Source organism: Aspergillus brasiliensis, assembly GCF_001889945.1.
Source record: "Aspergillus brasiliensis CBS 101740 unplaced genomic scaffold ASPBRscaffold_18, whole genome shotgun sequence".
Lineage (NCBI taxonomy): Eukaryota > Fungi > Ascomycota > Eurotiomycetes > Eurotiales > Aspergillaceae > Aspergillus > Aspergillus brasiliensis.
In genome coordinates this window covers 580,229-605,208 of record NW_027137459.1, presented here as the reverse complement: position 1 = coordinate 605,208, position 24,980 = coordinate 580,229, and the positions used below count along the sequence as shown (strand labels likewise).

At 50.0% G+C, this 24,980-nt stretch overlaps 12 protein-coding genes across 12 annotated transcripts; 3 read left to right on the top strand and 9 right to left on the bottom strand.

The window, feature by feature from the left end:
- Window positions 1-863: 863 nt before the first annotated feature.
- ASPBRDRAFT_48569 (cell wall mannoprotein 1 family protein) lies at window positions 864-1,777 on the bottom strand. The gene has a single exon (XM_067626117.1). It carries the CDS (start codon window positions 1,642-1,644, stop codon window positions 1,114-1,116), a length of 531 nt encoding a protein of 176 aa, XP_067474283.1. The 5' UTR covers window positions 1,645-1,777; the 3' UTR covers window positions 864-1,113.
- A 2,119-nt stretch (window positions 1,778-3,896) lies between these two features.
- ASPBRDRAFT_162852 (uncharacterized protein) lies at window positions 3,897-5,237 on the top strand. Its single transcript, XM_067619509.1, has 2 exons — window positions 3,897-4,081; window positions 4,146-5,237. Exons 1-2 carry the CDS (start codon window positions 3,949-3,951, stop codon window positions 5,039-5,041), a joined length of 1,029 nt encoding a protein of 342 aa, XP_067474282.1. The 5' UTR covers window positions 3,897-3,948; the 3' UTR covers window positions 5,042-5,237.
- A 419-nt stretch (window positions 5,238-5,656) lies between these two features.
- On the bottom strand, window positions 5,657-9,707 carry ASPBRDRAFT_162849 (uncharacterized protein). Its single transcript, XM_067619508.1, has 2 exons — window positions 8,696-9,707; window positions 5,657-8,639 (listed from the first exon to the last, which is right to left on the bottom strand). The coding sequence occupies exons 1-2, from the start codon at window positions 9,672-9,674 to the stop codon at window positions 5,893-5,895; spliced, it is 3,726 nt and encodes a 1,241-aa protein (XP_067474281.1). The 5' UTR covers window positions 9,675-9,707; the 3' UTR covers window positions 5,657-5,892.
- A 198-nt stretch (window positions 9,708-9,905) lies between these two features.
- Window positions 9,906-10,464, top strand: ASPBRDRAFT_48565 (uncharacterized protein). Its single transcript, XM_067626116.1, has 3 exons — window positions 9,906-10,064; window positions 10,127-10,201; window positions 10,264-10,464. The coding sequence occupies exons 1-3, from the start codon at window positions 9,939-9,941 to the stop codon at window positions 10,357-10,359; spliced, it is 297 nt and encodes a 98-aa protein (XP_067474280.1). The 5' UTR covers window positions 9,906-9,938; the 3' UTR covers window positions 10,360-10,464.
- Window positions 10,465-11,380: 916 nt separating this feature from the next.
- ASPBRDRAFT_200635 (uncharacterized protein) lies at window positions 11,381-12,291 on the bottom strand (the record flags this gene model as incomplete). Its single annotated transcript, XM_067621462.1, has 2 exons — window positions 11,381-11,931; window positions 12,030-12,291. 2 exons carry the CDS (start codon window positions 12,289-12,291, stop codon window positions 11,381-11,383), a joined length of 813 nt encoding a protein of 270 aa, XP_067474279.1.
- Window positions 12,292-13,430: 1,139 nt separating this feature from the next.
- On the top strand, window positions 13,431-14,530 carry ASPBRDRAFT_48563 (uncharacterized protein). The gene has a single exon (XM_067626115.1). It carries the CDS (start codon window positions 13,467-13,469, stop codon window positions 14,247-14,249), a length of 783 nt encoding a protein of 260 aa, XP_067474278.1. The 5' UTR covers window positions 13,431-13,466; the 3' UTR covers window positions 14,250-14,530.
- Window positions 14,531-14,532: 2 nt separating this feature from the next.
- ASPBRDRAFT_48561 (uncharacterized protein) lies at window positions 14,533-15,197 on the bottom strand. Its single transcript, XM_067626114.1, has 2 exons — window positions 15,010-15,197; window positions 14,533-14,940 (listed from the first exon to the last, which is right to left on the bottom strand). The coding sequence occupies exons 1-2, from the start codon at window positions 15,119-15,121 to the stop codon at window positions 14,744-14,746; spliced, it is 309 nt and encodes a 102-aa protein (XP_067474277.1). The 5' UTR covers window positions 15,122-15,197; the 3' UTR covers window positions 14,533-14,743.
- A 1,348-nt stretch (window positions 15,198-16,545) lies between these two features.
- On the bottom strand, window positions 16,546-18,037 carry ASPBRDRAFT_359856 (putative isopropanol dehydrogenase). Its single transcript, XM_067623416.1, has one exon. It carries the CDS (start codon window positions 17,802-17,804, stop codon window positions 16,689-16,691), a length of 1,116 nt encoding a protein of 371 aa, XP_067474276.1. The 5' UTR covers window positions 17,805-18,037; the 3' UTR covers window positions 16,546-16,688.
- A 442-nt stretch (window positions 18,038-18,479) lies between these two features.
- On the bottom strand, window positions 18,480-19,777 carry ASPBRDRAFT_200631 (uncharacterized protein; the record flags this gene model as incomplete). Its single annotated transcript, XM_067621461.1, has 4 exons — window positions 18,480-19,137; window positions 19,183-19,301; window positions 19,363-19,649; window positions 19,726-19,777. The coding sequence occupies 4 exons, from the start codon at window positions 19,775-19,777 to the stop codon at window positions 18,480-18,482; spliced, it is 1,116 nt and encodes a 371-aa protein (XP_067474275.1).
- Window positions 19,778-20,653: 876 nt separating this feature from the next.
- On the bottom strand, window positions 20,654-21,484 carry ASPBRDRAFT_187879 (alpha/beta hydrolase). Its single transcript, XM_067620113.1, has one exon. The coding sequence runs from the start codon at window positions 21,455-21,457 to the stop codon at window positions 20,681-20,683; it is 777 nt and encodes a 258-aa protein (XP_067474274.1). The 5' UTR covers window positions 21,458-21,484; the 3' UTR covers window positions 20,654-20,680.
- A 256-nt stretch (window positions 21,485-21,740) lies between these two features.
- On the bottom strand, window positions 21,741-22,997 carry ASPBRDRAFT_137121 (MBL fold metallo-hydrolase; the record flags this gene model as incomplete). The annotated part of the gene is made up of 3 exons (XM_067618862.1): window positions 21,741-22,225; window positions 22,311-22,682; window positions 22,766-22,997. The coding sequence occupies 3 exons, from the start codon at window positions 22,995-22,997 to the stop codon at window positions 21,741-21,743; spliced, it is 1,089 nt and encodes a 362-aa protein (XP_067474273.1).
- A 459-nt stretch (window positions 22,998-23,456) lies between these two features.
- On the bottom strand, window positions 23,457-24,501 carry ASPBRDRAFT_78933 (uncharacterized protein). The gene is made up of 4 exons (XM_067629430.1): window positions 24,210-24,501; window positions 24,033-24,155; window positions 23,842-23,967; window positions 23,457-23,787 (listed from the first exon to the last, which is right to left on the bottom strand). Exons 1-4 carry the CDS (start codon window positions 24,384-24,386, stop codon window positions 23,587-23,589), a joined length of 627 nt encoding a protein of 208 aa, XP_067474272.1. The 5' UTR covers window positions 24,387-24,501; the 3' UTR covers window positions 23,457-23,586.
- Between the last annotated feature and the right edge of the window lie 479 nt (window positions 24,502-24,980).

The window sequence follows — 24,980 nt, the reverse complement described above, 5'->3', positions numbered from 1 at the left end:
CTACTATGGAGTCTACTGTAAAGTCACATCACGGAACATATATTCTGCACGTCTTCGTAGGTACTTACTTACTGGCCTGGAGTCCGTCAATTCTGTCACTTTTAAATGTTCTGACGAGACACAGCAAAGAGAAGATGGTGGATCGGAGAAGGCAAATCGATATCACGTGTAACGCACGATGGGGGATTGTACGGGTTTCGAAGGGCTTATCACTCCTCGAAAGATACCTCATTACACCCTGAAGACTTTGGGAGGATCACGGAACACCTACACTATAGGAGCCACATGCTCTCGCCTGAGCACTCCCCAAACCCTTTAGGTATTAATCAATTCCTGGCTGTCATTGCCCTAGAATAAAAGCGTTTCACTGAAAGTTAGCCCCCTCAGGCTACTATCTACCCCGGCGGAATCATAGCAAAACTCGAAATAGTATACGGGAACACTGTTGTGAGGCATGTTGCGTGTCACCACAGTTGCTGGGAACTGGAACATGACAGCGACCATAATATCGCAGTACAGGTGTCCCGGTGTTCTCCTCGAGCACACCTCCGAGTTATCCCTCTTTTATATAAACGACCAAGTCATCCTAAATTGCAACGCGCTCCATCTTGGTGGCTCGTCTATCACGCGATGGTGTAGCTTCGGGTTGATGAGTCAAATCGGCTTGAAAAGGAGGTCAAGATCCTTGATTACTTAACTGACTAAAGATGATGGCTTGGTCCACTTGGTTGGGTGTGAAGTAACTAAAATCGCCTGGCGTTTCCATGCGATTGGGCCAATATACTGCCATGACAACGTGTTCGTCACACCCTCAAGAGTGGAACGCAAGATTAAATAGAATAGAGAAATCAGATTTATTCGACCTGAGCATACTAAATACAAACAATACAACAAAGCATCGTAAAGGTAGAATAGAGATCCTTTACTACCTTCCTCCTCAACAGTATAGATAGACTGCATATAAATAGACAAGTACCAACAGTTTTCTATCAAAGATTGAGGGTACTGCTCTCTCGATGTGTAGTTATCTCTGACAGTTCTTGCCTTCTCTGATGATGTGACGTGATAGACGTTTTGGTTAAATAGTACCAATATGGAGAACCATTCAACCGCTTAAGCAGAGTAGGCAGCTATCGCAGTCCTGAAGCCACTGTCGATCTGATTCTTGAGTGTAGTGACCTGGTCGTTAAGAGGAGGAGTTTCGATCGTTATCAAGGAGTTGGCGAGATTATCAAAGGCCGTGTTAAGAGACTCCAGTTCGCGGATCACTGCTTGTCCCCCTAGCATATCTGGCCAAGAAGGTGCTTTATTTTGCAAATCCGCTAATGTCCTCAGCAAGCCGCCAATCACGTCTTGGGCAGTGGTCAAAACAGTAGTTCCAGATTCCTCATCCAAGGACCCAGTGTTGTTGATATCCGCAGTTACAGCATCCACTGTAGGAATAAGGGCCTGCAAATCAACATGAATAGCCAGTGCTCCGGCTAAACCACTCTCGGGGAAAGCCTCAACGTCATTGGCAAGGGTTGAAACTTGTGGAGCGATCCTTGTGTTCAAATCACGCTCAACTGTGATCGCGTCCCGGCGAAGGATAGGTGTAGCGGCAGCAGTTAAGGCCAGGAGCAGAAGTTTGGCAATAAGGACCATCTTTGTTGATGAATTGTAACGGAGGATAATATTAGGTGTTTGAGAGCCCAGAAGATTGAATAATGGATTTGAGGTTTTTTTGAGCTTATCGGACTTTGTATATATGTGGCAAATTGAACAAGGATAACACCAGGATATGAGGCAGGTAATAGCAACACCTTCACGGGCAGCAAGCTGTACCATTATATATGTTCATTTCCCAACTATTCCACCTACTACTACTCAGGTGGCCCTTCCTTTACTAGCAAACCTTGGTCGTGATAAGGAAATAAAATGAAAAGCATTCTCTATTCTACGCTGAGACATACCAGTCTAAACTCAGAACCATCGCAATGCAATAGTCAGCTATGCCTCAGCCAGCCATGAATATACCACCCCATGTGTATGAATAAGAATTACCTGGATAGCCAGCATGCTGCATGTAATGTCGCCCATCGTTCCCCCCTGCCCTAGGTTTTCGTCTATAATGCTTTATGTAAGGGGGCATGGAAGATATAACTTGCAGCCAGCCATTCAAAAAAACACCTTGCACCAGCCTCTTAAAGCACTGCCAGAACCTGACAATCCTTCCCACATTTAATTAAAAAGTTTTCAAACATAATGTTAATATCTGCACTTACCTACTAGTTACCTTCTTCCAGTCAGTTAGGGATGCACCGGACTTCGGATATAAGTAAGGATCTTAGTGCCTTTGTCCTTTAACGAATATTGAGCAAGGGGGAGCAAATAAATATTAAGGACAGGCCTCTATAGCTCTACTTGTCTTTCGAGCATCCCATAAGCATGGTTCTACAGTAAATCTACATAACAACAGCAGCGGCCGGACTACCTCCCGACTATTAAATTGCACCCTGTACGGCATGGTACCTCATACCTGGGATAGATAATTACAAGACCAGAGAAGCTTACGGCTTAGGAATAGGTGGCAGGCTCCGAATGAGATGGCCCAGCAGCGGACCGTGAGTTTGGTATTTAGTAAGTAGGTTCCAATGGGCACTACTGGTCTACTGGTTCAGAATGTTCAGACTTCTCTCATCCCTGTACTGAGGCAATTCTCTGACTACTTATAATTGGCTGTGCTTAAGTCTATACAACAGAAGGCGCCAATAGTAAGCACTGTACTCGAAAGGAAAGCCAATCACCTAGCTAGAGAGTCACATGGATATATGCATCTTGCGCAAAGAGAAATCTGACCTATAACCACTTCAATCCCAAGGGAGAGAAAAAGGATAGCTCTCTATGCAAGACATTATCCAGCTCCTAACATGCCGCACAGGCTCTGCCGATATAACACACATTGAGTCCAGGTAGGTATCACGGTACCGGTTTCAACCATCTTTCTGCTGCGAGTGAGCGAGCGCCAGGTGAGATATGGTTTAGAGAAAGGATGGTATGACATGGCAGTTCCATATGAGGCTACAATTTACTTGTCTCACCTCTCGATCAGTGGAAGCGAGGCCTACCTCCATTCTTTTGTTCTTGGTGCTCCTCACGCACCATTAGAGGTCTCCCCATAGGCGATTTGGCGCATGGACATCCCCCATGGCGTACTATTCTCTTCCAACCGACGGACTGTCACGGGAGAGCAGGATGGTAGAAGTAGCTAAGACCTCATGCAGGCTTCCGGGAAGCTGCGAATACCTCCCCTGGATAGCGTTGCCGCGTTGCCTCTAAGATTTGATTGATTAGCTGGTAGTCTGCTGATAACCAGTAAGCTGAAGTCCTCCACTGCTGGTAACATACATACAACGGTGGCATAGCCAATCCTACCCGAAGATTCAACATACTTGTTCTGTGACTGTTGATCTCCTAACAGTACTCAACTGAAAGCCAGTAGAGACATAATAACTAGAACGTATATTACAAGTTGGGGAACAAATCCACCCGGATCCACCCGGTCCGAGTACATCTGCTTTTGTGGAGAGCCGAAGATCCATCGGCAGCAGATCAACACGGAGCGGTTTGTTGAACAGAATCCCCTACTTCTCTTGTAAAAGGGCAGACTTCTCCTGCGTTGCCGGGTTTCATCAAATAACACTAAACGTGGATAAGCTCTACACTTTTCAAGCATCCTTCAGATCTCAAAGGCTGAATCAAGATTCCGGCGCGGTCGCAACCCAATGATGGGAGGCTGCGGAAAGCGGATGACGCACATGGCGGGCTTCACCAGTCGGTGACTTCATCATGTAGTAGCCAATCGCTCCTACAGCCTCTCAAGACTTAGTAGACACAACGGACTCGTGTGTCTCCATCTCACAGCGAGGATATAGTTTCAATTGACAATATTAACAAGAGAAGAACAGAATGCAAGCTGTCAAGAACACCATTGCCGAGAACTTCGGCGGTCCTTCTCACAAACTCGCCGAGCAAAAGTTTGATCTGGATGATGTGCCCGACTTGAGCGGCAAGGTAGCGGTGGTGACCGGAGGTAGTGAAGGTACCCAAACCTGCCAATTCCCTATACTCCTGCAATTGGATATTAATTGCCATACACCCAACAGGAATCGGCTTCGGCGTAACACACACCCTCCTCTCCAAGGGCATTTCGAAGCTGTTCGTGACTTCCCTCCGCAAGGAGGTCGCGGATGATGCCATCTCCGCCGTCGAGGAAGAGTTCGGCCCCGAGACGCGCCAGCGCTTCATCTGGATCCAGTGTGATCTCTCGGACTGGGAACAGACGGCCAAGGTGGCCGCCGAGATTGCTGAGCAGACAGACCGCATCGATATCCTAGTCAATAATGCTGGCCGGGGCGTCATGACGCGCCAGCTGGCCCCGACCAACGGCATTGACCTGCACATGGCAGCCAACCACATGGGCCATGTCGTGCTGACCTCGCACTTGCTGCCCACGCTGAAGAAGACGGCGGACGCTGGTCATACGGTTCGGATTGTCAACGTTGCCTCCAACGTGGAAGGCAGCGCGCCCAAGGACACCGAGTTCGCCTCCGTGGAGGAGCTGAACCGCGAATACAGCCCGACAGAGCTCTACGGCCGGTCCAAACTAGCTGGGGTCCTCTACGCCAAGTGGCTCCACGCCCATCTTCAACCCACACATCCCAATATCATCGTCAATGCCATTCACCCGGGGGTGGTCGATACGGCGCAGACCAATGTCCACATCCACGAGGTGCATCCGCTGCTGGGGTATGGCATGTCGGCAGGCTTGAAGCCGTTCCGAAAGAATCAGTTCCAGGGCGCCGTGTCCACCATGTATGCGGCGACGGTGGCGACGGAGGGCGGACAGTTCATCCATCCCCCTCGAATCCCGGAGAGGGGCAGTGACAAGGCCAACGATATGGATTTGGCGAATAGGCTAATGAAGTTGACAGCTGATGTGGTGGAGAAGAAAACTCGGTCGGAGAGTAGCGCCAAGGGTTGTCCATTTACAGAGGACTAGATGAGTCTGCAAGGTCGACATTCTGTGCAACGTGATATCTAGCTCAACCAACTGGTTTCCATCCCATCACTTTTTCTCCGCTCGCTTCCCCGGTCTGGGTTGGTATCATCTCGCCAATTGCTGGGAAAGGGTACGTTAGTATGGGCGGGAATGAGGGAGAGAATGATTTGTAACTGATAAAATTGCCGACTAATGTTAGTACTCTAATTTTTCTCAACGTTCTAGGTCGTTCCTATTCTGCCCCTTTCACAATTTTACCTATTCAGCAGTGTCTTGTAGTGTGTTTGCGAAGTCCCGTTGGCTAACCAGCGGTAATACGGCCTTTCTGGCACGGAAGGAAGCTATTATCAATGTAGATGTAGAAACACGCTCCCCCGGAATTGCCTTCTACGCCATCCACGACTGAACCGATCTCTACCTTGGCTAGCGAGTTAGGTTTACCAGTCAAGATGGGGGTCGGTAGGCATATTCAGTCTCTTATGTATCCCGAGGTGTTCAGAAAAGAGTCACTGAGCATTCTGGGAGCAAGCGTGTGACGTTTTTTGACCTCCTCTCTTATGGCCGTGCAATCGGTGCTTTAGACCTAAATCTGCGAGGTTCTTGTACAGGCTTGTTCTAAGCATTACCATGCCGTGTACACTTCGTTTCATTACTTTAATATCACATAATGGATAACAGTTACATATAAGGATAGCCGCCGAACATACCAGCACATGTCCAACATTAAAGCATACACAAGGCTTGTCAGCAGCTCCGATACAACTACAGAGCAAAGAATATTTCCTCGATACCTTGTGTCAGACGAGGTATAGCTGATCCGATATAGCACAAACTACAGGGAAATCATGGTACTAGCGATCACGTCGCCAAAGTCTGACAATGAGGTCTCGCTTGGTCGTTTCCGAACACTCGCAGATCAAGCGTAGCTTGTTTGCGGCTTCTTGTGTTCTTGGGTGGTCCGGACCGAACTTCTTCTCATAGCCAGTAAGGGCACGCTGGTAAAGTTCCTTTGCCCGGCGGGCTTTGTGCTGAGCCTGATACAACTCCCCTAGGTTAGATGCCGTATCCAGTATGAGGATATGATCGGGAGCAAGTACACTCTCGTAGCCCTTCAGGGCTTCCTTGAAGGCCTTCTTGGCTTCTTTCAGCCGGTGCTGATCTTGGTAGATAACCCCGAGATTGTTGAGGGCCCCGAGTGCTGCAGGATTGGTTGGGCTGCGTTTGCGCCATTCCGCCAACACCAATTTGTATGTCTCTGCTGCTTCCCGGAGTTTGCCCTGCTCTCTGTATACGTTTGCCAGGTTGTTCAAAATAGCAAGCACCTGACCGCTAGATTTCCCATGGATCTGCTCATTGGCGGATCGGACACGCTGTAACAACGATTCTGCCTTATCGAGCTTCCCCCGCTGGCAACAGAATACAGCCAGGGTATGTGCCAGTTCAAGGGTATAGGGGTGGTTGTGACCGAAGGTGCTGTCAGAGCCCTCGAGGGCTCGTTCCTGCATCTGCTCCGCCTTTTGCAACCTGCCTTGCGTATAATAGAGGTTTCCAATATGGTGAATAGTATGAAGAGTCGAGGAGTGACAGGAGCCTAGCACCTTTTCTCGTCCCAACAGAGCTCGTTCGTACATCTCCTCGGCTGCCTCTAATCTACCCTGAGAACGATACAGGGTGCCTAACTGGAATAGCGTGTCGAAAACGGACGTGTGGTCTGGCCCAAATAGTCTCACCTTCCCAGAAAGGGCACGCTCACACATCTCTTCAGCTTCCTGCAATCGGCCGTGCTCAAAATACACAACTCCTAAATTATGGATTGTGTCCAGCGTTGACGTGTGATCTTCACCTAAAGATTTTAACTTGCCCCTTAAGGCCTGGTTATACAGCTCTTCTGCTTCGGGTAGCCGATGTTTGGAAAAGTAGATGTTTGCAAGGTTGTGCATTGCGTCGAGGGTCGAGGGACTGTTGGCTGTCAATAAGCTTTGGTATCCTGCCAGTGCTCTGCAACACAGGCTTTCAGCTTCATCCAGTCTACCCTGGGCATGGTAGAGATTCGCAAGACTTTGAAGGGTATCGATAACCTCCACATGGGGATTGTCACCATGCGTGCTTTTGTATCCGGAAAGCACCCGCTGAAACATCAGCTCGGAACAGCTCAAGTCGCCCCGGTCGTGGTAAAGCACGCCCAGATTGTGAACAGTCTGGAGAGTAGCACTGTGACTAGGGCCGAGGACCAGTTCTCTGCCAACCAGTGCCCTTTGGTATACCTCCTCAGCACGATCATGCTTTCCATGTGTCCAATACAGGCGCCCAATGGTATGCAGGGCGGTAAGGACCTCGGTATCTTGACTTTCTTCTTCTTCGTCTTTTGGTACTAGCATCATATTGTTTGCGTGATACAGAAGACGATGTTGCAGCGACCAATCATTCTTGTCTAGTGCACTCCGGGCGTTCGACCCCACTGTGACTGCGACGATGGTGGAAGCATTCTTGCTAAGCTCATCAAGGTCCGGATCAATTGTTGGGAGCTCATGCTGACACCAGTCCTGTATGACAGGATGCAAGCAATAACTCCCATTGCGCGAAGACTGCTGCACGAGCGAGAATTCCAGCAGTATCTGCATTAGCTTTGAGAAGTGAATCTCATTCGAGATGGCTTCAGAGAGCCTTGGGGGTAAGATGCGGGCTTCCACGGCGCTATTCAGTAGCTCATACCATATATCATCGTGATGAAAGAATGAAAGGAGAAAAAAGGTCTGGGCCGCCAGTGGGCAGGCTTGCTTGACTGCCTCGTAGGAAACTCTCCACGTCGTTCGCAAATTTCCGTGCGCGTACTCTCTAGGAGACTCTGCTGCTGCCTGAAGGTTGCACCATTCTCGTTGATAGTATTCCAAGTATTTCGAGCAGCTCATACCGGTACGGTGGATGTAGGAGCCAGCAAGTGCCAGTGCTAGAGGTAATCCGTGCAAACGTTTAGCTAATTCTTCGGAGCTTGGGTCATTTTCGCATCCGCTGGGCGTGTTAATAACGAGACCTGCTTCACCGACGAGCAATTGCAATGCTTCCTCGAAAGGCAGCGGCTTCAGTGGGTGTGCCAGCATGCCAGTTCCAGCCACTTGCTGTGACCGAGTCGTGATGATAATTGAGCCATGATCCGCAGTCGGGAGCCATCTTTCAATGTCACAAGCTTCCACATCGTCGTAGATCAAAAGCCATCCAGTATTATCCTTTTCCGATAGCCACTCCAAGGCTCTTTTGGCACCTGCATCTGGCCCTTCGCGCGTTGGAGGGTGGTCTGTACCTTTCATTGCAGCCAATCCTTGGACGCGGGCAACAAAGTCTGCGAATGAGGCGTTCAAGGTGGTCTCATCCTTACCATGCAGCCAAAAGATGGATGTGAAGTCTTGTTTGTGCATACGAGCAAATTGAGCGGCTAGCTGGGTCTTGCCTAGCCCACCCATTCCATATAACACTACAGCTTTGCGAGTCATCACCGCGTTCGGTTGCAAGATCTCCCAGAGTTTGACGAGGCTCTCACCACGACCGACGAAGTTGCTAATTGCAGGTACGTCAGTCAGCTGGAAGGGAATGTGGTACTTGCCTAGTGTCTAGCTATTAGCGAAGAGAGGCTCATCGGGAGGAACAAAATTTACTCACTCCACGCATCTTCTATCGAATACGCCATATGACGTTGCGAAATAGGTATCACAGCAAGTATTTCCTTAGCATACGCTGCAGCTGTAGCGGCAGCATACCCATGCCACGAGTCATTCTTGTGAGAATCGGCATAGTCACATATGCCACGAATCACCAGACATGGCAGATGGTTAATCAGGCCGGCTGCTTCCATTTCGACACAGTATGCCCCTAGCTCCTGCCCTAGCCTGTCGCGCAAATGACTGTCCTTGACCACCTGGTTTCCGGAGGCAACCAACCCATAGTGAACCACTGGTGAGTCATCGTGTCGGACAGGCCGGGTCACGGTCTTCGACGTATCGCACTTTCCACATCCATCGGACGGGCTGCCAGCATGATGGTAATCTGCAAGATACAAACGGTCTTCCGTCACCGGTCGAGCGAAGGCTAACTCTCGCTGACCCGGTGGGCACTTGTGCAGGTTGGATAAGAAGGGAATGGATTGAGTGTCTTTTGATATGTGATTTGCTTCTACCTTAGAGAGCGCATTCAACAGGAATCGGGGCGGGCTGTTCAGGATGCCTGTCCGTTGAAAGCCAGAGGTTGTTGCTTTGCCAAAGTCATACTGTACAACGCCGCCATTACTGCCATTGGGCCTTGCGACCACAACATCGCCCAGCCGGATATCTGCACTTGCACTGGGTATGCCTCCACCAATGCCGACTAGAAGGGCGAATTGGATGGATTGGAAGGTTGACAAGAGCTGCGCTGCGACAACGGCTGCAGATATCGTCCCGCATACACCGCTTGGTAAACAGGTGAGGACAATTCGATGACCATTAATGGACCCTAGGGTGTAGACATTCGTGTCAACCGGCCCGGCTGGTAGCTGATCGTGGATCTCATCCAAAATAGCCTGGGCAGCAGCCAACTCAACCGGTAGGGCGCATATCCACGCGACAGCATAATCATGGTGAGAAAGCTTAGACCCAGAGGCCATTATGAAGCTTGGGGGTGGGGTGTTAGGCTTGTCATCTCATTAAGAGGAATCATAGGTCCTGTTGCTGAGATCTTGTGTGCCACACAGCTCGAGTGTCGGCCGATCTTCCTGCCTGACTGCTACCCAATCGCAGCTGTAACGGGCGAAGCAGCCGCAAGAGCCGCTGATTAAACACGACTAGTTAAATGTAGTCGCCATATCCCACAAGTGGGTAATCTATCCCGTCTTTCTGTCGACATTCTCCCATTCCATAGTTCCTAAATCATGTCCGATTTACTCAATGGTATCTCGCTCGATGACCTCCCAGACAATGAGGAGGTAATAAACTATTACACTGCGCCAGAGCAGCGCGCATCCGATACAATCACTTGGCATCCGTGGCCAAGGAGGGTACGTACTTTAATTCCGCTCCTGCCATGTTGATGGGCATCTTAGCTAACTCAGCTCTGAAGTTTATCAAGCAGGTAGTGGATATTCATCAAGACCATCTCCTACCGTACTTTACGTCCCCTTATTTATATATCTGTGTATGTTAACCCCCACATATATGACTGCTTGATGTCGTAGGAAGCGCTCACACATTCCACAGTGCTGCTGTGGTGACGGCCCAAAGCCCTGGGATAATGGACCGTGTTCACTTTGTCACAATCATGTCAAATGTTCCACTTGCTATCCAATCAAATAGTCGTATTAGCTTCTAGCGTCAACAATATATTTTGTTTGGAAGGTTTTACACTGTGGAACCATAGCTTATATCTCCCCTTGAATCTATGTGCCCCACATTTCGAACCATCCTACTCTTCTGAACCTGGTCTCAGGGTTTGGGGCTTCGTACATCACATAATTGGCCGCGACAGATGCATTAGACAGTTCGCGTTTCGGAGGATATTGCGGTTGATGTCGAAGACATCTAATCACTAAAACCGAGCAGTGCGTATGCGGTAGAGGGATCAACTTCTGTCTGAATGTGTTGTGAGATCAAAGACAGTTGCCATCTACTAAGTATCTTGATCTCGGATATTGACTCTTGCATCATGGGTATGGCCGAGGCAGTCATCCATTGTTCGCGGCCACGGGCTTGCCTTCTCTGCTTGGCATGGCCAGGTCACTTCGATTTAGCTCTATCGGGGCTTGTCTCATTCACTTTGCACAAGAAATGCCGAAATGGATGTTTTGAAGTGTTGCTCAGATGGTAGTTCGGTTGGCACTACTTATCACGAACTCTCCTCCTCGTGTTGTGGCCGCATAGTATACCCAGCTACGAGTTTGGGTCTCAGAACGATTACGGCCGCCTTTGAGGGAGGAGGGTAATGTATATCGGTTGTAGAAGTGCTTCATTCTCACTTACATCCGCGTTGCATCCTCATTATAAGAGGACTTTCCGAGACGGTTCTATTGCTTTCCCCTGAATTCTAGCAAATCCAGCCGAGATAACGCTAAGTGTGTACAAAAGCTGCTTAGAAGCAGTATATTAGTATTATCTTTACGGTTCGTTGTTTTTCACAGTCCCCAAAGGTACATGTTCAGCAGATGTGAGTGAGCAGTCCGACATTAATTCATGAGAGCAACGGAGATACATGCAACATCATCCATGTAGTTGCTGCGACCTCAATACGCCCTTCCCATCCTCTTTGCTCCTCTCCCTTTCTGTTGTCCCATTTTCATCAGACATCCTCACACAATTGTACCCACAGGCTCATGCGTAATCACGTGTCCAGCTCATGGAGCGGTATATGACCCGATAGCTCCTTCGCGCCCATATTTCTCGATCGGTAGGAGGTTGATGAGGCCGCCGGCATCTGATACATGGTTGGCGCAGCATTTTGGAGTTGCAGCCGCTTTCGTCTCTCATTCAAGCCGTAGCCCAGCGATGCCAGCGCCAGCAGCCCCAGAGGGACGCCGACCCCGGCCCCGACGGCGGTCACGGTCGCGCGGCTGACTTGGTTGCTATTCGCTGCGGTCGCGCTGCTGCAGCTGTCATCGGCGGTGGAGGAGGACGAGGTATTGGATTCGGTGGTCGAGGTGGCGCTGGCCGTGCTGGCGGCGGCGGTGGTGGCAGTGGGGAGGAGGGAGTAGCTGGCCAGATATGCTTTGCCGGCAACGGGCTTGCCAGTGCCTACTGAAATGGGCGAGACCCCATTGGCGCATCCGATGGAGTTGGTCCCGTTGGAAATAATCGAGTTGGGGCAGTACAGCTTGTTTCCGTTCGACTCCCCGTAGAGAATGAGGGAGCACGCGCTGCTCCACGCGGTGGTGACTGTAATGTTGCGAGCATCCGGTCAGTGACGAAGAACAACAGCACAATAGGTTGAAACCAAATCACTAGTAGAAGGGTGATCGAGATATCCCACGTACTTCCATGACAGACATCGTTGCAGACCGAGGTATCGTTCCAACTTTGAGAGGTACAGGCGCCGCGGCCGAGCACATACGGTTGATGCATGGAGGTGCAGAGGCCATTGCTGAGGCAAATCGAGTCCTTGTTGCAGCAGAACGAGACGCCATTGTCGGAGCACGGCGTGTAATCCTCGGCCACGTTGCCCTCAGGGAAGTAGCAGGTGGTACCGGCCACCAGCCGTTCCAGACAGGCGATCAGCAGCAGATGGTAGAGCCACATGCTGGGATATGATGTTCAGGGCAACAGCAGCGGGAGCAGCTGTGCCATCTCACATTTCAGCGACCGAGTCAACCGGAGGATAGGTAGGACGCAGGGGAGTTTTTCATCTGGGGCAATGACCATCGCTGGGCAGCGCGCCAGCCATGCTCACGCGGGAGCCGATTGAACGGGGCCGTGCCGAGGCTGGTGGGGGCCAAGATCCCTTTGCAAATGGGCACGAGAAGTTTTTATGCCCGGACTGGCAGTCTGGCAGACTATCAAGGGCGTGCGCGAGCACGTCATCCCAGATAGGCATGAGGGATAATTCGCCTGGAGCAGTGGAGAGGTCTGAGAGACGAGAGACAGAGATCGGTGAGGCTGCCGGTTGGTGGTGGGTGGAGAGGCCCCAAGAATGTCAGCCTGTCCAATGGGCCAATCGCTGGCAGCCTCTGATGCTTTCTCTCTCTCTGATTGTTTGACACCCTCGAGGGACCCAGTGGGTTTTGGGGGCCGTGCGAAGAGTTAGGACTTTCCAAGATGAAGCCGAGCCGCTAGGAGCTTAGGACACACCCGACGACCCTTCAGGGGCTCCAGTGCTCCGATTTCCCCCATCCGGACGGAGAGGGTACAGGTGTCGGGATCATTCTTCATAGAAATCTATAGCTATATCCAGTTACACATCATAGAGCTGCTCCGGTTCAGGAACTAGTTGCTCATGACTAGAAAGACGACGGCTTTGGGGGTAAGATCAGGGAAAGATGTTTGTTACTGGATTACCCCTTTGAGAGCACACTAAAATCTCGGGCTGACGTGAGATGCGCCTTGCTGCCTTGTTTCCTTGTTGCCTTGTTGCCCAAGGCTGCCATATTATTTTCACGTGATGGGAGCCTGGGTAAGAGTGTTATGTAAGCACTGGCGAAATGGCATGCAAGGACTATTAAGATATTATTGCAATAATATCTGTTATTATTCTAGCTACGACATAGTCCCCTAGGTGAAAAGTTACCCCTGATACCAGTACTACTGCTACAGTAGTATTACTAGTACTAGTATGGCCGTCACTCAAATGACCATGATCATGTGGGTCCGGAGATCATATGTATATATAAACAACTACGATCTCTGCATGTTCCCCAATGATGTTCTAACAACCATGTCAGTACCCAGAACTCTGCTCGGACATCCTACTTCCCGACATGAATAGCCAGCCAAAAATTGATGTACTCCAAGCCGAAGTCGACGAGGGTGACACAAGCTACTTCCGTCTTCTGGTGAATGGCCGCTCCATCAAGTATATCGCCGTTGAGCCCGGCGTCTACAGTACAGAAGACATGTGTTTTGCCCCCTCATTGGTCTCCATGCTTCCTGAACTGCCCCCTGGGGATTGGAATGACGGCTTAATTGCAAATTCGGGCGACAACCAGCCACACTTCGCATCTGTTAACCTGACCCCGTTTCCTGGTGTACGAAACACCTGGCATGAGACCCATGTCGACTATCTGCAGCTTTCAGTGGAACGCAAGCTGCGGACCGGGATCTATCAAGTCAAGTGTTCTCTGTTCGATGATGTTGTCGTCGCAAAATTCGCCCGGTTTCCCTGGGAAATTGGATACATAGAAAACGAAACCACGGCCTATCAATGGATCTCGGGTCAAGGAATAGGGCCCCAATTCCTTGGGCACCTGACCGAAAACGGTCGAGTGATGGGATTCTTATTAGAATACATACTGAATGCTCGACACGCTGGGCCTCAGGACCTTGCGACCTGCCAGGAGGTGTTGTCTCGGCTACATCGTCTGGGGATCCGCCATGGAGACACAAACCCATTCAACTTCCTCGTCAGTGATGGGAAAGCTACGTTGATTGATTTCGACACAGCTAGGAAGTGTGACAATCCAGATCTGCTCGTACAGGAGATGTATGATGTGAGGGCTTGCTTACAAGATCTGTCTGGTCGAGGAGGGGGAGGCTTTCTCTGAACAGCGTCAGGGATGGGTACATGTTGCTCTTCCTGGTAGGGTGGAGATTCTTCGGTTGCGAATGTCCTACTCGCATGGAGGTGGCGGATGGGATGATGGGATTGGGTAGGTGTTAGCGACGCTGCGTAGACTCTGTCAAAATGATTATGTTTGAACTGGTTAGTCTGTGGAGGAATGATTTAAAATAACTATATTCCCTATTGTAGAGATGCCTAGTAGGCTAGTATGAGACCACCTAGCATTTCCTACTTTCTCTAAAATAAATGGCAATGGACTGATACTTGCTGCAAGTCATGTGTGTTTAGCAAAAGGTCATCGTAGCACTCCCATGACAGATCACATTGTGGCCAGAAAATCTCTTAAACAAAAGGTACCTTGACTACAGGGACTGACTACTACTAAAGCAGGAGCAGTAGTATGATACTAACATAATCCCAACGTACAAGATAAGGTCGAGCCACTCCACATACATATTTGATCCATGCAACCCATGCTCACTGGAATCTGCAGTGGTCGTTGTTACCAGCACCCTCATTGACACATCCCCAGGAGCATCCTTCTCCCATGGTGATTGTTCCGCCGGGACCACAGTGCCACACAAATCCGCTCGGTTCGTAGACAAAACTGTTCCAGTCCTTGCCGTACTTGGCCTTGATTTGCGCCCACATGATTGGGTTATATTTAGCTCCGTCTACAAGCGTTCGACATTTCAGCAGTTTGTAACATAGTATCAACGTGAATGGGTGAGGGCCTCACGTACCGACATCATCGAGGACTCCAGCACAGTAGGTCATGCCAGCAGTGCAGTCTGCAGCTCGGACTGATGCAGCGAGCGCCAGGGCACTGGCAACGATGCTGAAAGAGAGCTTCATGGTGGTAACTTGTAATGGGAAGAGGCTTGAGTGCAAAGATATGTTTGGGCAAGTACAGAGAGTTCAATCAATTGCGATGGTGAGTTATTTCATGAAAGTAGGGGAGAGTAGGGGCTATATATACCTCAGCGCCGAGCTAACAACCCTCACACTAGGTGGTTTGAATCACAATAAGAAAGTAATTGGCGATTGTCATTGTAAACCGGAGAGTGGGACACCTGAATGCATGTTCCATAATATCCCTGTCATGTGTTCCCCCAAATCCCGACTGTCTAGCCCTGATTCCATACTATCCGCATGTTGAAACTCGGGCGTTATTTGACTTACTCTTTTCTTCGTGTTATGATATTCTGCATTACCATCCCAACATATCATCTTCTACTATCACCATACCTTTGAATTCGATATATCTTATAAGGACACCTTGTCATGCTCCATGACCATACCGGCCACTTGGCAAGTACACCTAGTGTAACTTGACCAAGGAATTCAAGATCCACATGACTTATCAATGCAGCAAGTGTGATTCATAGTGCAGGAGAGGGCTTTCTCAGGTGGCAAGTTCTAGGGAACTACTTAATTCGAAGCACTAGTTTTCAGGCAACTACTAAGCCAGATAGGGTATCGGGGAAGCCGGGGAACATCTGCTGACTGCATCCTTTAGATCCCCGTGGGTACACTAAGATAGTAATTGAGCTCTTCACCCTTTTATCGAACCCACATATACCTACAATGCATGAATGTGATAGTCCGACTAGTACCTGATGGTCGATCCTTCAGCACCGGGGTTTGCTATTCGGGCAAAAGCAACATTCAACAGCCTTATATGACTTTTTCATTGGGAATCAAGATAGGGGACATCTAGATATCCAGGCTTAGTATGAGCATCAAATCGCCTGATCTATGAATTGGAATAGAACATTTAATCTTCTAATTGTCCTGGTGAGTGGTACACTGCAATCCTACTTTGAGAAGGACAAGGTGGAATTTCTTATTCGAGGCTGAATGATCGACATACTCCGCAGCCCCAAGTATAGCTGGAGGGCGGAGAAACTCTCTCTCCACAACGCATCATCATACGGCCGTCCGTATCTCCGCGTCGTTGGCGTGGCTGGAGCCTTTCTCCAAACCACACTTCTATGCGAAAGATACTAACGCAGTAGTTACTCTGCTCAGCTGCTGGAGTAGATGAATAGCCAAGGTACTACGGAATTCCAGTCCGTTCCTTCACAAGAACAGGAGAGAAGTCGGGGAAATGCGCCCGCACCCGCAGCCGTAACTGCAGCATCCTCAACACCGATCCTTTAGTTCAGCTGGATGGATCTGTCTCGCAGAAAAGACCAGTATTAGTGTGCGTCGAATATATATATACACCAAACTATACAGACCAAGGGACGACGCATCACTGGTATGCCAAGTAGAGGAGACGCAAAATGGGAAGGAACAGACAAGGAGATAAAAAAGTTAACCCCAAGAACAAGGAGCAATTAGTAGACTAGGTAGTAGTAGTAGTAGTAGTAGTAGTAGTAGTAGTAGTAGTAGTAGTAGTAGTAGTAGTAGTAGTAGTCTATGGCTTCAACACAACCTGTCCCCCCCAACCACTCAGTCTTCCAGCTGCATCCAATGCCCCTTCAATTTCCTCCAACCCAAACTCCTCGATGTGAGTGATGCCACCTCTCTCGCCCAGCAGAAGCAACCCAGAACTCACCATCCGAATCAGCCGAAGCACATGAGGACGATCGTACATGAACCGTCCCTGGATGCGAATCCCCTTGAACATGATTTCCCCGTACGGCAGCTGAAGGTTCCCCGAGTGGCCCCCCATGAGAACACAGCGACCGAACGATCCCAGCGCCCGAATCCCCGCGACGAGAAGGGACGAGTCCTGAATCGTGGGTGGTGACAGGTCCAGGTACACGTTGGCCCCCTCCGGCCGGCCGACCGCTGCACGAAAGGACTCGGTATCGGTGGACTCATCGCCCGTGAGTTGCACCGTTATAAGCCGCTGCTGCGTGTCATGGATGCGTTCGAGCTTGTCCAGGGCTGCTCTGTTCCGGCCGGCGGCGATAACGGTGGCCCCCATAGCCAGGGCGACGCCTACCGCGCCGCCACCAAAACGCCCCGTCGCAGGGGCCACGATCACCACCTCGCCCGGTTTTACGTCGACTTCGGCTAGCCCGCCAAAGGGGACCAAGTACGCAGTCATCAGACAGAGGTCGTTGATGGTGTATCCCAGCCGGCCTAGGAGCACGTCCTCGTCCAGCGGATACAGGTTCTCTAGGGGAAAACGGGCGTATTCCGCGTAGGTTCCGTTGCGCCAGACTCCGTCCATGAGTTTCTGCGCTGCTGGGTGAATGGCCCCGTGAACTCCATACAGCATGGTCACGGCAGGGTTATCGCGGGCGCGAATGGTGATATCGCAGAAGACGAGTTGACCCGGCGTGAGGGTGACACAGTCGGGCCCGACTTCGTGGATACGCGCGATGGCCGTGTTCCCGGGGGTCATGGGGATGGAGAGTGGGTAGGGACGTTGGTTGGTGATGACCTCCCTCATGTAGGGCACGATTTCAGCGGCGAGGATGCGCACAATGGCATCACCAGTCGATGCCACTGGGCGTGGAACTTGTTCCACCACGAGGGGCTTGTCCCGCGCATGAATCACTGCGGCTTTGTGGGTTGACATTTTCCTTCAATCGTTGATGTGGAACCTTTTGGTCGATAACTAGGAGGTTTCCAGTTTTCTCTTTTCCTAATGGTATTTATCGTGGCTTATAAGGCCTGTCTGTCCGTGTAGCATCATTTGGCTCGATAGGTCCATGGTCCGCGAGAACGTTATGTCCGCAAACTCCGGTTAAGCCCACCGACTAGCTCTGGCTACGATGGAGTAAATACAACCACTAGACACTGCAAAGAATTACTTGGTGGTCCCCATTAGTAAGGCTTATGACTCGAGTGGCGCTAATTGATCTGTCAGGCCAGATATTTGCGGCGGATAACTCACAATGTCCACTGTATCTCCGATGCATGCCCTGGAATGCCCGCATCCCGCATCCGCACCCGCACTCAAGTCTGACCGACAGTTTGTTCGGTGTCTTAGTTCTCCGTTGATATTAGTGTTCTCCATAATTAACAGAATGAATCTGCATTCCCTTGTATCGTTTTTCGCTAAGTGCTGATGACTGATACCCTGAATCTGTTAATATAGGCAGGAGTCGAGGCTACATGTGCTGGTAAATTAATGCCGGTGTGGGTGACCCAGGCCTGACTGGATCTCTTGGAAGGGAATTATTCTGCTTCCTCATAGGCACAAGCCATCCGGTAGATATACTATCAGTGATCCAGGTATAACCCTAAACCTTCATTCCCCTCCCAGCCCTTTCACCAGTCCAAAATATCTCCACCCCTGTCGTATCAGAGTCAAGTCCTCGCCATCGATGGCCGTGATGACAGTCGCCGCGTGGTTGATGAAGGTGGCCCGCAGATCTGGCTGACTGGACGCAGCAGCGCCGGTGAATGCAGCCCAGGTAAATGCCTCCGGTGCATTGCGAATCCAGTATAGTGGCTCGACTTGGAGAAGGCAATGCAGGAGCTCTCGGATGAGTCGATCCTGGTCCGTAGGGCTTGGGTTCTGTTCGCCGGGTGATTGCCTTTGTCTTCGTCCTCGTAAGGCTTTCCAGAATATATGGCACGAGAGGGAGCAGCATGCATTAAGCCTTTCCGAGGGAGTAAGGCGGTCATGAATGTTCTCGCTCAAGGGAATCGTCAGATCAGACGTGGCCAAGGGGTGTGCCCGCTCAAATTCCTCATGGGTGTTACTACAGTGCTCGAGACGCGAGACCTCTTCGTAGACATCCAAAATCCCGTCCATGATCTGTTTCTGGAAGACTGATCTGCCCGTGCCTAAAGCAACTCTCGACACCACATTTCGAAGCAGGCTATTTGGGCGAACCGACTCCGAGTCCAGGCAGTCCCAAGTAGGTTGCATCCCATAGATACAGGCAAATGACAGCATCGCACTAAACCTTAGTCAAGATCCAGAGGGAGCAAGGACTAGCACTTACATCTTCACGATGGCTATGAGTGGCCCGATGTCATTGCGGACGGATTTGGGCGTCGCAAGGAGCATCTTCACTAAGCCCCTCTGGTGGGTGACGGCAGAGTCTTGGTCAAGTGCGACCATCTAGAACAATTCCCTTAGAAGGGTCTCCTATGAGCGGCGGACAGGTCCGGGATATACAAACATTGTAGTAAAGTAAGGGTATCACTGCTCCCAAGGTTGCATAAGTCAGGACGGGCTCGGGCTGGGCCAATCGTTCGTTGAGCAAGCGTATCGCCCAGGTCTGATGATACAGGGCTACTGCGGTGTTGTGCTGACCGCGCAGCATGTCAATCGATGCCGATGCGCTGAACAGGGTGGCGTGAAACAAACAGGGGTCCGTCATAGCATGCTTCATCCATTCCGAACGGAGGTGGTGAGAGAGGCTATTCGTTCCCGCGGTGTCTGAGGGTAAAGCGATTGAGGTGAGGACTTCCCCGGGAGTAAGTGAGAGAGCTGTTAGCAATACCATCAAGGTTGTTGACACTTTGGAAATGGTGACACTAACAGAACTCCAAGAGCGGCGACATGTATGACCGGTACCCAATGGGGGGATCCATCGTGGGCCCCATCTTCGTGCGCACTAATGAAGTACAGTCCATGGCTGACCCAGGATCATCGGTGTCTGCAGAGACGGGGGACTGCGGCCTTGACGGTGGGTAGGCACAATCGGCGCCGATTCTAATGCTCACTCATCAATCAAGCATCCGCATGATAGCAAGGATTTCTCGTACCTTCGGCACCGGGAGCACTCGGGAATGCTACGATCACATCTACGTTTGTTTGCCCTACATCGTATACATGCCATTGCCGACAACCTACTCATTGGTGGCCGCGAAACCGTCTCTTGGGACGGGGACACCAGTGGCGGATCGGGTGGATATTCACATGGTCTACCTAGTCTGGCCGATAAGTGATAGTCAGTGAGAGGTCATGGGAGATAGGATCTTAATGTGCGGTATTGCATGACGATTAGGAGCAGCCGTACTTGTTGCAACGAGAACAGATGGGAAGCCGCTTATCGCATTGCCTCTTACCTGACTTGCAGGTAAGACAAACAGACGCAGCTTTTGCCGGTTCCTGTGTGTCTGCCATGATCTTGTACAGTAGCCTACGACGCTGGAGTTAACAACCATATGGAATTAACGGTAACCAAGAAGTCGGGCTGGCCAAACGGAGTCCCTAGCAGTTGGCAACAAGTCCGTGAGACACGTCGATGAGCAAGAAACTCACCGATGTGCTGCTGACAAATGGATCTTTAACTAATCCCGCATCCGCATCCGCACCCGCACTGACCGGCCTGCGCATCCAGAAGATTGTAATCAGAGCTACACAGCAGGCTAGTCCTATATCTCGTCTTTGTCATAATGAAAATCCGAGGATATCTAAGCTGCTTAAAAATATCTGCAAAATTCATGTGCAGTACCCCAACCCATCTAAGTACGTCCACGACCACAAATACATCACAGTTTCCCTGCCATAATCAATCCCGCAGACCGGGAGGCAGCCTTCCCAATGGCATCTGCTACATCAGCCGGTACCGTATAGAAAGGACTATGCGATGTATTCACAGTATAGGTATGAATGTCGACCCCTTCCGCTACCTCCTCCACCATCATCTTCTGCACTGCCAACGGGATCGCCTCGTCCTGGAGGCAGTAGAGGTACGTAGACGGCACATGCCGCCATGCTTCATAGGATAGGGTACTATGGAATGTCTGATAACTGTGTGGTCTCAATGACTGAACAGCACTCTCTGCTTCAGGAGCACTCATATCATTGTAAAATATTGTCTTAGGAGTAGCCGGCGTCACCAGGAGACGATCACCCGAGACACAGAACCAAGGAAGATCCTGACCCCCAAAAGAACTGATCAGAGACTTCCCCGCTGGGACGATAAAGGAACAGCAGAAGAACAGGTGAACCACTCCGCCTGGCTGGCCCTGGCGTTGACGGGTTCCCCAGTCGAATCCGCGAATCGCTTCACAGCCCGGGAGGCCTCCGTACGAATGCACCGTGACTATCACGCGTTGCCCGGCTTCAACGGCAACTTGGATTTGCTTTCTGATCTGGGACACATCGTCCGAGAAATCGAGATGCGGTTGGATGGGGTCAACCGAGGGCAAGTGGACGATATCAGTAACGTAACCCTCTGCTTGGAGCAATTGAATGACTTTCTCGAAGCAGTGGGGGTTGTGCCATGCGCCGGGGATGAAGATGACAGTTGTTGAAGTGGACATGGAGCGCCTTAGAAAATTACCCTAGCAAGGTTTGTGGTATAATGAGAAGTTGATTGTGGAATCAGATTTGGCTGGTACTGAATAAATATTGCAAGGTGCAAGCTACATATCGAGACGGTGGACACGGGCATGGCCCAAGCTGCACACGAACTGGATTTAGGCTCCAATGACGGACTTGATCCGACGAGTCAGATCCAATGAGCATGCAATTTGGCCCGCATTCCTCCGCACATGCAGCCGCACTGGCATCTTGATTTGGCGGTACTACTACGTATCACAATGACTACTCAGCAGATCCATCAATAGCAACAGGAATATCCCTCAGAAACCTCCAAGTACTGATGTCTTTGTACCCCTCCACATCCCCATCCGTCAAGCGCTTGGGAAAGAAGGGCAGGACATCCTGAACACTTGCATCGTGTGCAATAATAACCCAAACGTCGCATGACGCGTCAAATTCCATCATCCTCTCAAGACTAACCTCCGCATCTTCCAAGCTTTCGTTTATCGCGGCATTTAGCTCGTAGAAGGGGGTTACTCTGGCATCCAAGCCCCTCTCTCTCGCAGGGGATATAGCTTCAAAAACGGCAGCAGGACACACAGATGCTGCGTGGGTCGATTGTTGCCCAACTGGCCATAGACTGATCTCACCCGGAAGCGGGAGATGCTTGGTTGGGCGGAACTCTCCTGGATGATGCGCAATGTCACCTCCGAGAAAGATGAAGCGATTCTCGGAGGTGCGCGCCAAGGCACTGATGTGGTTATGGGCTAGTTGGGATCGTAAGCAAGTTATCAACTCGTCAAAAATTGTCCGCTCGTGTCCAGGCCATTCTGTACATGGCCAGTTACTTACTATGTCCGTTTGATCTCAGCAGATACAAACTGCCATCGTGAAAGAAATCAACGGCCAAGAAGCCGCCAATATCGATGGAATCAGTAAAGTCGAGCTCCACCAGGTCCCGTCCAATAAAGGCATCATCAGCGACGAGAGCATCGGCATTCGACGGATAGCCCGGGAACGTTGTAGCATGGGTCTTGAACCCCGGGCCCACAACGAGCTTCGTGGACGGAGGAAAAAGAGATGGATCACCGGTGTGGTCGATATGATGATGGGACCAGATAATGGCACTGATGGAATCCAATGAGATACCATCTGCGCGAAGTTGATCGACCACGTCATGCTCGATATCCAGGACCGCTTTGGACGATTCAATCTGGTTGAGGACTTGGCAATGCCAGCCTTAGTTAGCATGCTCACCGGCGTCTACGTAGCTTGAAATGAACCGTTAAATAAGAGTGTAGACTTACTGGCTGGTGGCAGCTTTTCTTTCCAATCCTTCCTCAGGCCAAGGTCAAAGAGGACCTTTTCATTGTTCCTCTTGTTTTCGATCAGGAAGCTGTAGCACGGGATGTTGAGGGTGTCATGGCCTGGAATGGGGGTTTTGAAGACATAGGCTGTGGGTACCGATGTTTGCCCAGCGTGGACGATTGACACATCCACGGTCGAACCTTGGTATTCTGGAAGGGAAAGGGAAGCCATCACTAAGGTACAGAAGTAGAGGATATGAAGTCTGTCAAAGGTGTTGTCAACGGGTAGTTGGAATAGGGTTCCTCCATGGGATGTCCCGCTGCGAAGCACCATTTTATAGTTCCTCAATTCCTGCTATGGAGTAGCTATGGCTATGATATTTCTAATACATTTCAAATCAAGCACTCGAGGATTTGAAATCTGACGTCGGGCAGGTATCCTGGTCGGTTGCCTACCCGGATCATACCGGGGGGGGGGGGGGGGGGGGAGGAAAGGAATCGTTATGCACGCAACGAGATTAATTACAGAATGTAGACAATAAAGAGCACTTTGTCATAGGAAAGAACTGTGAACTCGGATTACTTTACATACTGTGTACCTTGAGACATTTCTACTGCCACAGGGTAACATTGCAGGAATTCGCCTACTCTCAATGTATACACCCAGTATGACAATGTCCATGATTTCACTGCCGAAAGTGGTAGTTAAATTATTAATGAGATACAAAGTAATTATAAATTAAAAGTACACAGGAGCGGATCCACTAATAACCATCGAGCCACTAGTTCACCGCGCAATCCTTGAACAATATACATGGTCACTACGCAGAGTGTCGCATCATCCGCCGAGCATGCAGCGAGGTATTCCTGCGCGCTTGAGAGCTCGACTGATTGCCACTGCTGAGATCAAACGCCCAGATAGCCTGGAAACAATGCGTGTCCACCTGGGCTTTCTGATTGCTAGCTTGGGCATTGTACGAGCTGTTAGCGGGGAACAGTCCGATGATATTATAGAAGAAGGCCTTTTAAGATATTAGTATCCTTCTCCAGATTTCATACTAAGTGGGAATACTCACGTCCACGGCACTTTCCAAAATGCGAACTTCCGAGGGGACTTTGTCTTTGGTGGTTGGTTCAATTGACTTCAACTCGGTTGCGCTGGTGGAGAAGGCGTCCATGAGTTCGAGGAGGGATTGGACGAACTAGCATCGAACCAAGAGAGATGAGTTAACTGTTTACATGGTGGTGGGTGAAGCTATGGTCTCACATTCGAGTACCCTTCATATACAGTCTGCTCTTCAGCCTGATCGGTGATGATGGGAGTGTTGGTCATGAACTCGACGTCGGTGAGGACCTCGGTGACCATTGTGTCCATTTCCGTATAGACATCCTATATTCATCAGAATAACTGAAACATCTCCATTCGAGGATGTGAGTTACATACACGCAATGGACCGGCATCGGCAGTGGAGTTAATCTCCAATACGAGATCCTTGGCCGCGAACCCTTGTTGCGCCAATTCGTTCAAGGAGTTGGCAATTTCATTGGAAGTTAAAGAGGCAAGCACACAGTGTGCGTAGACAAGAACAGCGACAGAAATAGAGAATAGTGAGCGATACATGGTGATAGGAAACAAATGAATGACTGCGTATAATCCCTTAGACTACTGTGCAACGGAAATGATTATAGGATGTAGTAAATGAATGAATGGACGAGTCGCGTTGTTCTGAAAAGAGTGGCAGAACAACAGCTCTCACAGCAAACGAATAACAAGAATACAGAGTGCAAAAGAGACTGCCCAGGGATGGAATTGATGTTGACGCGAGAAAGTGAAGAGAGGGGAAATCATCTCGTATTTAATCAAAATAGCCTGCAGGCGGCCTGAGGGATCAGGCCTAAAGAGGAATAGTCGGGATGGCTCGGGCCGAACTTGTTCCGCCTGCATCCATCACCTGATTCTTGAGTGATAATCAAGGGATATTATAGACATTGGACGAATCTTTCTTCTTTCATTCATTCGATTAATATTAGTATAAACAATCATTGACAATGCAGCATATTTGATTCTAAACTGATCTTGATGCTGAAGGATCCCACTCCAAATGAATTGATACATCGCACCCATGTACAACATCATGACGATGATGAGTAATTACTACAACCAAAAAATATACAATTTGTGTAAACCAAAACATCAACACAGAGAAACCTCACG

Coding starts and splice junctions, on each gene's coding strand:
- ASPBRDRAFT_48569 (XM_067626117.1), bottom strand. CDS start 1,644: ATGGTCCTTATTGCCAAACTTCTGCTCCTGGCCTTAACTGCTGCCGCT.
- ASPBRDRAFT_162852 (XM_067619509.1), top strand. CDS start 3,949: ATGCAAGCTGTCAAGAACACCATTGCCGAGAACTTCGGCGGTCCTTCT. Junction 4,082..4,145: donor GGTGACCGGAGGTAGTGAAG/GTACCCAAACCT, acceptor TACACCCAACAG/GAATCGGCTTCGGCGTAACA.
- ASPBRDRAFT_162849 (XM_067619508.1), bottom strand. CDS start 9,674: ATGGCCTCTGGGTCTAAGCTTTCTCACCATGATTATGCTGTCGCGTGG. Junction 8,640..8,695: donor TTCGATAGAAGATGCGTGGA/GTGAGTAAATTT, acceptor GCTAGACACTAG/GCAAGTACCACATTCCCTTC.
- ASPBRDRAFT_48565 (XM_067626116.1), top strand. CDS start 9,939: ATGTCCGATTTACTCAATGGTATCTCGCTCGATGACCTCCCAGACAAT. Junction 10,065..10,126: donor GGCATCCGTGGCCAAGGAGG/GTACGTACTTTA, acceptor TCAGCTCTGAAG/TTTATCAAGCAGGTAGTGGA. Junction 10,202..10,263: donor CCCCTTATTTATATATCTGT/GTATGTTAACCC, acceptor CACATTCCACAG/TGCTGCTGTGGTGACGGCCC.
- ASPBRDRAFT_48563 (XM_067626115.1), top strand. CDS start 13,467: ATGAATAGCCAGCCAAAAATTGATGTACTCCAAGCCGAAGTCGACGAG.
- ASPBRDRAFT_48561 (XM_067626114.1), bottom strand. CDS start 15,121: ATGAAGCTCTCTTTCAGCATCGTTGCCAGTGCCCTGGCGCTCGCTGCA. Junction 14,941..15,009: donor TGGAGTCCTCGATGATGTCG/GTACGTGAGGCC, acceptor GAACGCTTGTAG/ACGGAGCTAAATATAACCCA.
- ASPBRDRAFT_359856 (XM_067623416.1), bottom strand. CDS start 17,804: ATGTCAACCCACAAAGCCGCAGTGATTCATGCGCGGGACAAGCCCCTC.
- ASPBRDRAFT_187879 (XM_067620113.1), bottom strand. CDS start 21,457: ATGTCCACTTCAACAACTGTCATCTTCATCCCCGGCGCATGGCACAAC.
- ASPBRDRAFT_78933 (XM_067629430.1), bottom strand. CDS start 24,386: ATGTATCGCTCACTATTCTCTATTTCTGTCGCTGTTCTTGTCTACGCA. Junction 23,968..24,032: donor TATATGAAGGGTACTCGAAT/GTGAGACCATAG, acceptor GTTCGATGCTAG/TTCGTCCAATCCCTCCTCGA. Junction 23,788..23,841: donor TTTTGGAAAGTGCCGTGGAC/GTGAGTATTCCC, acceptor ATATCTTAAAAG/GCCTTCTTCTATAATATCAT.